Source organism: Myxocyprinus asiaticus, chromosome 23 (genome assembly GCF_019703515.2).
Source record: "Myxocyprinus asiaticus isolate MX2 ecotype Aquarium Trade chromosome 23, UBuf_Myxa_2, whole genome shotgun sequence".
NCBI classification, from domain to species: domain Eukaryota; kingdom Metazoa; phylum Chordata; class Actinopteri; order Cypriniformes; family Catostomidae; genus Myxocyprinus; species Myxocyprinus asiaticus.
This window is the reverse complement of record NC_059366.1, coordinates 44884051-44896697: the sequence shown is the minus strand read 5'-3', so window position 1 is coordinate 44896697 and position 12647 is coordinate 44884051. Positions and strand designations below refer to the sequence as shown.

Sequence of the window (12647 nt, the reverse complement as noted above, 5' to 3'; positions counted from 1 at the left end):
TAACCCAGAGCCTTAACCGCTGAGCCACCACTGCCCACCACTGAGCCATCACTTCTTAATAAGTGATTGAACAGGACTGACTGGCATTTTCAAGGCTTTGGATATCTTTTATATCCTTTTCCATCTTTATAGAGTTCCTTTACCTTGTTACGCAGGTCTTTTGACAGTTCTTTTCTGCTCCCCATGGCTCAGTATCTAGCCTGCTCAGTGCATCCACGTGAGAGCTAACAAACTCATTGACTATTTATACACAGACACTAATTGCAATTTAAAAAGCCACAGGTGTGGGAAATTAACCTTTAATTGCCATTTAAACCTGTGTGTGTCACCTTGTGTCTGTAACAAGGCCAAACATTCAAGGGTATGTAAACTTTTGAGCACAACTGTATATACAGGAAAATAAGTATATATAGAGCCAAATTTCAGCACTTTCTGCATTGCGATTTAATCACAATTAACTCTTTTTATTAATAATAATAATAATAATAATAATTTTATTTATATAGTACCGATTAGCGATTTAAGGACAAAGTGCTTCACAAAACATAAAATCAAAAACACACACAATAAGACCCAACATATTCACATAGTAATAAAACCAAGTCTATATAATGAGTTTTTAAACGAGACTTAAAAACAGACGAAGACTCAGCAGATCTGTCAAGTTGAAAATAGTTTTGAAGACTCTGCGTTCTGATCCATTCAGCTGTGCTCCATCTAGATGTTTGAAAGAAAGATGTCGCCTTGTTGTGTGTGTGCGCGCTTCTCTAGAGTGTAGAGCGCGTCTCTGCTCCGGACAGAAAATCATGCTGTGCTCTGTTGGAGTTTGTTGCTGTGATGATTCATGCTTCCTCTCATTTAACTTGGAATTTTAACCTTCATACTGGAAAAACTGCAATGGAAAGCCACTTTATGTTGGACTAACAAACTCGTGCGGAAATCTTTAGCTCTGATTTCACTGAGATGCAGGTGTGTCACACAAACATGTCGGCACCAAGGGAGATTTACAGTCAATGATAAACCTGCACTTTTGTTAAATAATATACATTGAGTCACACTTTCTATATGACAGTAAAACCTGTTTAGCAAACGTGTGCAGAGACAGATGTTCAAAACACGGTGGATTAAACTTTCTTTTGATTATCGTAAACCTGTAGAACAAACGTGTTGGGCCTCATGTATTCAGATAGAAGACAAAGGCAGGCCTAACCCAGTCGTAAAACCTATCTAAGGCCCACATACCAAGTCATAAATCTTACTGATAAAAACCGCGCCAAAATCAAACAAAGGGAGTCCAAAACAGACTACAAATCCCATGAAGCCTTGCTCACTAAAGGATCGAACTCTCAACTCCTATTGGATGAGGCACACAACAGAACGCACCTCAAACATGACATCATCAGGAGTAGAAATACCTCTGAAATGCTTCCGGGATTTGCTTCCAGCAACTTTGCTCGCCGTGTGTAGACGCAGCTCATCGCTGCTCTCAGGTGTAGCCTCGTGGCACAAGGAGGTAACATCCGACTTAACTGTGGCCATACAATCTCCATCTCGCTGGACGAGTTGAGATTACTCTGTGTTCCACCGAACACTCTAACGGATCCGATGGAGACCGCCGAGCAATTCGCATCTTCATCCGTTTGCCTACAGAAGTGAAGAAAAAAGATTTCTCTTCCATCTTCAATCAAGTCAACGTTGCTGATTTCTCCGCCAGCCTGCCGAGAATCAGCAGCCGTACCGCCCGCCGACAGAGTGAGGAAACGGCCTCCCGTCATCACCCGAGCCTCAAGGAACCGAGTCGGAGTTAAAGGACGGATGAACACACATTCTGCATCCTCATGCGATTCAAGTAAGAGGTTTACGTCTGGGCAGAGATAGAATATTATAGTGTGTTACTCTTGTGTATCAAGGTTATTGCTTGTACAGTTTACGGACCGCTGAGTCCGCTCATTGCGGCTAATACTCAAGGTATTTAATTATCACGAATGAGATCTGCTGTGTTGTAGTCCAACCAAATTGGACTGTTCTGCATTTCCGCCATTGCGGGTGAGACCGGGACACTGAGTTTATTCACTAAAGAATCAAAGAACGCGGGACGGTTTACGAGCCGTCCACCGCGTCTCTGAGTGATAAACTAACAGCTGCTTTCTCTCCCACGATCGCGAAATCGGCTTTGGGGCCGTCACTTAATTCTCTCTCTCTCTCTCGTACTAACATACACACACACACTCTCACACACACACCTTATGTGTTATAGGATTATTTTGGTTGCCATATCTAATCATATCACTGTTTAGTATGTAGTTGTAAGTCGGAAGTTTATTGACTGCATTGTATTAATTATTAATTGATATTACTGCATAAATAAACTTTGTTATATTTCAAAGAGAAGTGTTTTGGTTTGTTTTGCATACACCTGTGTCCAATGCTGACGGGATGTCAGTGCTCGGATTCAGGCCTTCATTGTTTCTTTTTGAAAATCGTTATTCGGATGTCGATTTTCCTAAGAGAACAATCAAATATTGAGACTGTTATACTATCTGGTTATTAGTCCCTGATTCCAGGGTGGTGCCCCGGCAGTATTGATCCTTATTAATGTTCAGTTGATTTTAATAATTAATAATTATCTTTGATAATTATTCATTATTGCTAATAACCAAACACGTTCCTAAACGTAGCACACTACTTTTACTGGAGCCCCATATGAGGTTTTAATGAGTTAGATTCTACCATTTAATTTAAATATGAATTAATAACTAAAGAAATAATTACCAATTATTTCTGATAGTAACACTGATATAAACAACCAGTAAAGCCCTACAAACGCTAACATTGCAGCATCGTTTATCAGTTCGGTTGCTAAGAGACATTAACAGTAATAAACTGTAAGTGCTGTACAGCTTGAAACTCAAAAAAATGCAAGAAATTGTGACGGCACCCATAGAGCAGCGTGTTGACAGTGACTGTTTCTCTGCTTAGCTGAAGCGCATGAGGACTGATGGCAGTCGTCTGAGAGCAGCTTGTCAGGACTGTGTTGTGTCATGTTAATGAACATCTGCAGTGTGCCTGCTCACGCCTGTCACACTGAGAGCCACAGGATGGGGCGGCAGAGCAGGGCAGGCTGGGTACTTCACACGCTGGCAGAGGCCCCGTTTCTCCAAGACACTGAGAGAGATTGTGATGGTCTATGACTGGCTCTGTACAGCACGACAACAATGGTGTAACCATCAAGTAAAATTTGTTCATATACTTTCCTTGAATTCATGTGAATACATGAATACATTTTTTACAAATATCATGAATTTTTGAGACATGACTGTCGAGAAGTTATTCTATTTGATCGGGACAAAATGTGCCTTTCACAAAAATGAGGGTCTGAATCGGTTTTATTTATTTGTATTTTTTATTTTATTTTTTTGTCGCATGACAACAGAATGGCTATACTACAATACCTGACTTGGATTTGTCGGACAAAATTTGTTCAAATATTCCTAATCTTTTAAAGCGAAAATGTTTCGCTATTTTTTTATATTCACTATAATACAAATATTATTCCAAACGTTTTTGTTTTTTTAAGAATTTCAGATTGTAACAAGACTTTTTTTTTTTACTGTCTCCCAATGGTTGTACCACTTAGATGTTCTTTTACATTAAGCCCCAGAAAAGTAAAAAATAAAAAAAAAGATTTTAGAACATAATTGAAGACATGTTCATCATGAACTTGAGGTGCATTCAAGTAACTGTTTAGAGCCAATTGCATTTTTTAATGTGCTTTTGATCTGGACAAAAAAAGGGCGTCACGTCATTGACAAATAAAGCCTTGTTTAACCTCGACGCAGCCGCTTGTTCACGAGCTTGCGCACAACAAAAATGACGTCATCGTGGCATTGGCGGAAGTGCGCATTGGCGTCGCAAACCCTCATTTAGGGTGGTGGTGCACACTCCAAATTTTGTGACTCGGGCAAACAGTGAGCGCAGCGCCGCATTAAAAACATGCATTTTAGTGTTAATTTTATAAGCATGTAATATAGGAACAGTGCCTTCAATCCCTTGAATGTTGCAGAGACAGATTGTAGCATTGCAAGTCTTTAAGAGTAAAAAATAAAAAGGATTTTTTGTGTGTGTGTGTGTGTGTGTTTTGAGGCATAAATTGCCTACAAGAATTTGTCTGGTGCCTTTTATTGGATACTGAATAAAAACAACTAGACTGAAGTTTGAAACTTATTACAAAACAATTACCTAACGTAGGTTAATAAAAATGTAGTCAATTGGCCTTATTCATGACACACAAGCAGAACACACTTTTTTTGTGTAAAGCATTAGTAAAACCATTCTTGCATAAATTGCCACGTTCAGTTTAATGGGATCATTTACATAAGAATACATTTACACAAATTTGTTTTGCTTATGCTTCATGAATAAGGCCCAATACGTTGTCTCAGTCACTTCACTGCATGTTTTAATTTGCATTTCTATAAGTGTATATATGGATGCAAGCATTTCAATGCATATTTTATAAGATTATGAAATATAGTAGCAGTGCCTCCTATACTTAGAGTGTTTCAGAGACTGTAGCATTGCTCTTTAGTTTTAAATTGTTTTGTATAGTTTGTGAAAATATTTTAAATTGTAGCATATCTATATGCTTGTATAATTTTATAGAAGTATAAGTTCAAGAAATATACTACAAGCAATTTTATGGCATAAATACAAGTATTTGTGCGGTGCCTTTTATTGTATATCAAATAAAAAACAAAAAACGGATTGAATGCTTTAATTACAAAGATTCTTGTCAAGGTTTTCACAAAGGTAAATAAATACCGAACGCTGAGAAGCACCAAAAATTGACACAGGTCGATGACAATAATGATCCACAATCCAAATCAAGCAAATGCATGCGGGACGCCATTGTTGTGATCGTTTCATAGAATAGTACAATGGCGAGTGCGTCAAGTATAAACGGCTCTAGAATTTGGGGAGGTGTGCGCGCAGTCTGCGGAGTGTCGCTCTGCGGTGCCAGGCCAAAGTATAAACAGGGTTCAGGGGTGTCCAATGTGATTAAAAAGTAAGAACTTTTTTAACAAATGTAGTTTAAAATGGATAAAGTTCGTAGGAATGTAATCTTTGTGAATTGCATTTTTTTAAATGTATTTTGAATAACTTCATACAGTAGATACGGACATAAATATGAGCGTCATGTCATTGACCCATATGTGAATGAGCTTCTTAGTCACAAGACGGAAATTTTAATGTTAAAAAGTGAAATGAGTGGAGTCTAAAATGTCCTGAGAGGTCTTGCTCAGATGTGTTTGATGACATGAATAGATGTGCTCATAGACTGATTGTACGTTGAGGTTTGTTCCTCCCCAGAGATTCCCATCTGTCCAGTGTTTCCTGTGAGCGCTCGCTCTCTGGGTGAACACGACTAGAGTGTTGATTAGTGCAGAAGGGACTCAGAGTAATGCATCTCACACCATCACAAAATATGCATATATAGATGCATCAACACCAAAAAATGCCGTATAAATGCACTGAATGCAGATGTTATTCAATAATCCCTGAGGCTTTTCAGTAAGGGGCTTTACTTTCATTTCATTGCATACTTCCATGACCATGTCGGCACATTTGATCTGGTTGTGTTTGAAGTTGTTATTACATCTAAATGTGGTTAACTCATCATTGAACACAATGTTATCCTGTAATTAATAGTGATTTGCAATGCATCATGAATAGAAGGATTTGCTTGTAAGAGGCAGACTGATATTTATACGGCTTGTCTTATTGCCTGTTGTGGTTGGCCTTCGGTTAAGACGGTTGTCATCCAGCAATCAGTGCTATGTTATGGGTTTGTTGAGCGAGGGATTTTAATTGTCCAGCTGTGTTTAATTCACAAAATAGTTATTTTCTGTTTTCAGCATTCACTTTCTCTGCAGATGGTTATTGCAACAGAGCTTGTGACGAGCCTGTAAGTCTTCTTTGGTATTCGTTAGTAGTGGCACAAATCTTTTGTGATACAAGAAAGCATACAAAAGCTGAATTATTTTAGAAACACGGGTAGCGTTCAATTTTTGTTGTCTTTTGATCTTTTTAATATTGTGGAGGCATCTTTGAGCAACCACATGAGTTGCAAAAAAACACCAACGTGCTGGAACTGCTCAAGCTACCGTATCTTCAATTAATGATTATTTTAGCATGGCGGTAAAGAGAAAACTTCTTTAAAGGTCTTTAACTCTGCAGTAAAGACGCAAAAGCCTATTTCAGATATAATTTGGAAAAATAATGTGCTCATTGCCGAAGTATTTTGGGCACTAAAATTTGCGATTTATATGATTTTGGTGCCATTTTCAGAATGAAAGTCTACATGGAAATTAGCTTTCAAGTAGGGCTGCAATTAGCGATTATTTTGATAATCGATTAATCGAACGATTATTCGACTATTATGCGATTATTGCAGTGATTAATCATTAGCTCTAAACTGATTATTCAGCTTGTGCCCCGACTTAAAAGGTTGTATTAAACGTGCTTACTAACAATAAAGAGGAAAAAAATAATCTTTTAAAAATACCTCTAAATGACATTCACTGAATTAAAGGGGGGAAAATACTTTTTAATTTAGTAAAGAAATTAATTGCAAAAAATCCTATTGTTATCAAGTGTTTTTGTCTTTAAATTTGTCTAAAAATACATTTACTTGATAAGCAACATATAAGATATTTAGACTTGCTTTAAGAGAATGTTTTTTAAATATAAGTGTATTTTGTATATAAGTGTATTTTTTCACTTGGTTATATTTATGCGAGTGCAATAAAGACAAAATATACTTATATTCAAGATCTATTCTCTAAAAGCAAGTCTGAATATCTTATATGCTGCTGCTCAGGTCAATGCATCTTTTTTAAAGGATTTTTAGATATTTATATTGGAAAACAAGCCAAAACAGAAACAAATCAAAAATGTATTTTGTTGCCGTGTATAATGGGACGAAGACTACCCTCTCTCTCATCTTTCTGTTCACTTCAATCCATCTTTAACTCACAAAAAAACAAACTCTCTCTTATTAATAAAGCTGCGTATTGGCAGTTTTCTTCACGATAGCGATGCACAGTGACATATATTATTCATATACTGTATTATGATTCAATAAGTCACGAGTCATCACGTTATAATCTAGCTGCTTTAAGCGTGTGCGCTCGAGGGATGAGCGTCCCGTGACAGAGTGTGCATCAGCCGGGTGCAGTTTCAATCTCTCCCCCTTAGATCAGGACATTCACACAACTCATAGAAGAGGCGCTGACCGCACAGAGAAATGCCAGTTTAGGAGTTTGTAGTTATTTACATGATCTGCTTCTGTATTATTTGAACTTTTTAATAAAGCTATAACGCATTAAATATAACTGCATTAAAGATGTAACGCTGGGGTGTTTCCTTTAAAGAGCTCTGGCTCCACTTATTCCACAACGAGAGTGCTTCTGTATTTACTTATTTGGTATTTTTGCATTATAATTCCCTCATACTTTGCGATCTACATCACCTGAAGCTGTTTGGAAAGTTTAGAGTCCATCTGTATATATCGTATATCTCTGAGCTTCTTCAAACAAGACAGAAGGGTTTTTACAAAGAGTAGATCTTCCTTCAAAAGCAATATCTGCTATGTATGCTTGACCTGAAATATGCTGGCTAACTTTCCTCACAAATTACTGGAGATCATCATAAATGAGTGTAAATGGGTCGTTCACTTTGAAATGAATGCTGCAGGGGTCTTAGCAACTCAAGTGTTGAAACTTTACTGCATCTGACGGATTGTCTGTCACATAAAATAAGTTATATTGCTTTATTGGTGGTGTTTTCAATTTGCACAGTTGCTTGCACTTTGGGAAATGAAACTGCTTCTCTTCCCTTTTCTCTTCTGTCATTACTTAAAGTTGCACTACGTAAGATCATTATTGAGGGAATACATAAAAAACGTTCAAAATCCTGTCCTTGTCTTACCCCGATTCACTACGAAAAGCCTACAGTAATGATTTTATTTAGAGCTGTCGGGTCGGATTTGGCACGAATTCGTCCTTGCGCATTTACGTCATGTCCGTAAGCTCAGAAAGAAGGTCCGGCTGTGTCGCGTGAGTGTCAGGGAAGCGGAAAGTGATTCCAACAGTTGTTAAGCAACGGCATGAAATCATTCTCCTAATGGATTTGTAACTGTTTAGCGAAGTTGTTTACCTGCTATAATACCTGGATATGTTGTCTGGTAGGGTTGTTAAAGCTTATATTGGTTGTCATGCTTTAATGAATCAAACAGTAATCATGTGTACCGACTGCTGAGTATTTGATAACAATCTAACGATTATTCTGACGATTAATCGAGTAATCGGAAAAATTATTTAATAACTCTGATTGCATAAAGTTGTCTGTGAAGTGACGCTTGGCAAAAATGCATACATTAGCCTAAATGTTGATATATTTTGCGATTTAATAACACAACAAAACAATTGTACCAATAATATCTAAAGTCAACAGACGCCAAAAGCAGGTCTATAATATAAAAAATGTATATAATTCATGCCGACAGAGATTTGCTTCTCCAGGTTTGCCCAACTTTAAAAAAAAATGCAAGATGTACTTTTATTAGTGGTCGACCGATATGGGTTTTTTAATGGCCGATGGCGATATCCAGAGAGCAGTGTGGCTGATAAAATGCCGATAAATCACACAATTTAATATAATATATAACAAACATAAAATTGCTAAATAAAATATATATATAAACTTTTTAGCACTATATTGACTTCACACAAAACTAAAAAAAAATATTATTGTATTTTAAATGGTAGATAGCAGTGTCTTCAGATATCTGTTTAGTCATCAAATTTTAGTAATTTATTTGCACAAGAAGAAATTAATATATTAGAAAGAAGGAAATAACAGTACACACAGTAGTCCAGCAACCATGGATGGCATGTCCACGTTAGCAATTGCATTTACTCAAAAAAAAAAAAAAAAAAAGGCATAATAACACCAATGCACAGAGAATAAGACATTTACTTAAAGCACACGTGAAGCGCTTTTACTTTGGGCTGCATCCGAAAACGTAGGCAGCTGACTTGCTTCCTTGCTGCCTGATCAGCTAATGGCTTAACTGACAGCTGTAATGACTGAATGGGACTCTTAAGGAAACTGATCTCTGAACAGTTTGAAAAGCACCTCCGTATACAGCCTCCGGAAGCAGCATTTCCCTGGTTTCTGATGCAGCCTTGAAGTTGCACTCACGCGTTCATGCGGATCCACATGAGTCTCAATCTTCTGACAGTTTAAACGGCCTGGATCGCCTGCTTGGATTGTCACGGAGTGACAGTCATGATTTGTGAATCAGAGGAACGTTTGATCCTGATCCTGAAGTTTTGATTCTAGCTGATGGAATACACGCTTCAGAGGAAGATACAAAATGAGCACTCTGTGGAAGAAAACACTGGATTTTCATGAGATTCGTGAATTATATCTGTTTAAATGAGATATCTGCATATTTGCAGACAGTATATAATAAAAGTTTTATTGATATGTGGCTTTTATCATTAGAAAAGAAAGTTAAAAGTTACAGGGAACTGCTGAGGAGAGATTGTTAGAATATGTGCTTTAGAGGTAAATAAATTAGCGCTACGCAGGATCTGCTCAAGTTGTGTGAGGTTGGTTTATTATATCTGTTTAAACAAGATATGCACATATTTGCAGATGGTATATGATATTAGTTTTATTGATATTTGCCATTGTATCATTAGACAAGACAGTTAAAAGTTACAGGGAACTGTTGAGGAGAGAGAGGGAGAATGAAACAGGCGAACACTTTTACATTATGAGCTCAAACGCATCTGTCGCAGCTCTGATATGCGGACCATTTAAATGAGACTGTGTTGCACACCGGTCTATTATTTTAGTAACACCAAAATGAACCGTGACTGGTGGTTTACATGTCTCAGTCGCTTCACATGCAAGCAGGTGATTCTCGGTGCCCTCAAGAAACAAATTCGGCCAAACGGGAAAATGCTAATTATTAAAAAAGTCAGAATATCGGCCAATTTATCGGCCTCAGCGATATATCGGTCGACCATCACTATCGACCCATTTTAGTTTTAGAACTCAAATATGGGATAACAGGGCATGGAAATAATATAGTGATGCACGCACTTAATGCCGCAAAAATAAATGTTTTAGTAATTGTTTTCTCCAGTAAATATGGCAGAGTTTCAGTGCTAAAAACTGAAGGATCTGTATAGATTTTTCCTCCTGTATTCCACGACCTCAGAAGAGGCAAAATAACCCCTTATATACAAGTGTTTTATCTGTTTGTTTTTTCAGACACTGGAGGAGCCCCCGTACCTGACCGTGGGCACTGACGTGAGTGCGAAATACAGAGGAGCGTTCTGTGAAGCCAAGATTAAGACTGCCAAGAGACTGGTCAAAGCGAAGGTAAGCCACTGCGTAAGGCTAGAAGCATACTCTGTGCAAGGATGCAAATGCTGCCGTGAATGCTTGGCCAACACGTTGCAGCATGTAGCATTTGTGGCATAATGTTTATTACCACAGAAAATAATTTAGACTCATCCCTCATTTTCTAAAGAAAATTAATGCGTGCAAGTCTTCAGAGTAGCAGTTTTCAGTGGTGGATATGAGCTGTGCTTCAGTTTATTTAAGCATTAAATATCATAATAATGTTTATTAATGTTAGGCCTAATAAAAGTTACTTTAAAGGGATTTCTGTGGTGTAGAAGAAATATATGATTCTTTCTGAACTGTTGACAGAACCAGTTTTAACTTGATTCAGTATGCCTGTGTGACATGTAACAGGTTGATAAATACACATCCTCGCACGTTTAACTCACCTCTGAAGCCTGACAAAGGTGCTATAAAATTAAAAACTACCATCAGACATGCAATATGCAACTACCTCTTAAATGATATGGCATATTTAATATTCAAACATGTTAACTGCCGATTTAAAAGACGGGTGCTCATTCATCCTGTTAGATCTTCAGTGGTGATCTTATTCATGTAAGATCATCGTTAGATCATATCAGGCCATTTGCAATTTTGTGATCAGAGTTTGTGTAATTTGTGAACATTTTAAATCTACTAATAGAAGCTGAGGGGCAAATGGGTCTTTTTAGAGCAGATGCAATAACAATGATGGTAATTCCTGAAATATGCCATTCATGCCATATTCTTTATGTTGGCTACACCTCCAAAACAAACTTAGAACAGTTGAATTACTTTATTGCTGTTTTATACAAATTCAAATTCACATTGGCCTACTTATTAACTTGATAAAACAAAACTGTTACATTTGTAATAAATTGTACACAGAAATCGAGCAATGCGACAATGGCTGCGGTCACTCACTGCAGGTTTACAGTGTTTGAGACCTGCATTTTAACGCGAGCTCAATGATGCTCCGCGCAAAGTTCTGCACTCTCGCGGATGCTCTCATTGAAAACAAAGCTGTCTAATCAGCATAATAAATCAGTTATTTACACCGCGTCTATGCATTGATTAGAACTGGAGCAGTGTATTTAACATCTATGTTCAAAGCGAGCTGTGCAATATGCAATAAATCCAAAATAATTCCAAAGTGCTTTTCGCTCTTGTTCTACAGCTTCTTTTTGAGAGTCAGGACTAATTTAAGTGTCTCTGATTGGCCATTGCTGTTTCATTGCTCATCGGACATGTCTGTGATTGGTTAGAATACTCAACCGCTGCAAAAACATGTTGTAAATAGAAACCGTTGATGCAACAGGAGCAGACTAAAATTGATCGTTGTTATCGTCAGTTTTCACGATTACATAATCATGGCAGCCGTAAGCGCAATTAGTTTTTCGTTTAATTGTGCAGCCTTAGCATCTTGTGTGCTTCAGTGGATGCATGGAAATCTGACCTTTAAAGAGTTAACATAATCAATGTCACAAACTGACTTCCTTAATTAGTGACCTGGAAATCGTGCAGAATCTTTTTTTTTGTTTTTTTTTGGGAGTGGGGGGATTTTCCCCTTTTTCTCCCAATTTGGAATGCCCAATTCCCAATGTGCTTTTAAGTCCTCGTGGTCGCGTAGTGATTCACCTCAGTCCGGGTGGCGGAGGATGAATCCCAGTTGCCTCCGCGTCTGAGACCGTCAACCCGCGCATCTTATCACGTGGCTTGCTGAGTGCGTTGCCACGGAGAACGAACCACATTATAGCGACCACGAGGCGTTTTACCCCATGTGACTCTACCCTACCTAGCAACCGGGCCAATTTGGTTGCTTAGGAGACCTGGCTGGAGTCACTCAGCACGCCCTGGGATTTGAACTAGCAAGCTAGCGAACTCCAGGGGTGGCAGCAAGTGTATTTTACTACTGAGCTACCCAGGCCCCCAATCGTGCAGAATCTTAAATATTTATTGTACATTTTACATCATAACTTAAACACTTTTCAAAATCCTGAAAATGTTGTTTATTTAAAGGCTTCAATTTAGATTTTGAATTGGCCTGAAGATGTTTGAACCCCTCTGTATGTAACGATTCAAAACAATATGATACATCACGTTGTTACGAACCCCCATTAAATCAAAAAGTGAATGCAACAGTGGAAGGCAACATTTAAAAAGGATGCGTGCAACTTTGATGC

The 12647-nt window shown here is 37.9% G+C and overlaps 1 protein-coding gene across 3 annotated transcripts in view; it reads left to right on the top strand.

Annotated features, from left to right (window-relative positions):
- LOC127414359 (AT-rich interactive domain-containing protein 4B-like) overlaps nt 1–12647 on the top strand; it is a 114587-nt gene that overhangs the window by 26481 nt on the left and 75459 nt on the right. For all 3 annotated transcript variants that reach the window (XM_051652334.1, XM_051652333.1, XM_051652332.1), the window contains exon 3: nt 10348–10458. In XM_051652334.1, the coding sequence (XP_051508294.1) occupies nt 10348–10458 (111 nt within the window). The remainder of the gene's footprint in view (nt 1–10347; nt 10459–12647) is intronic.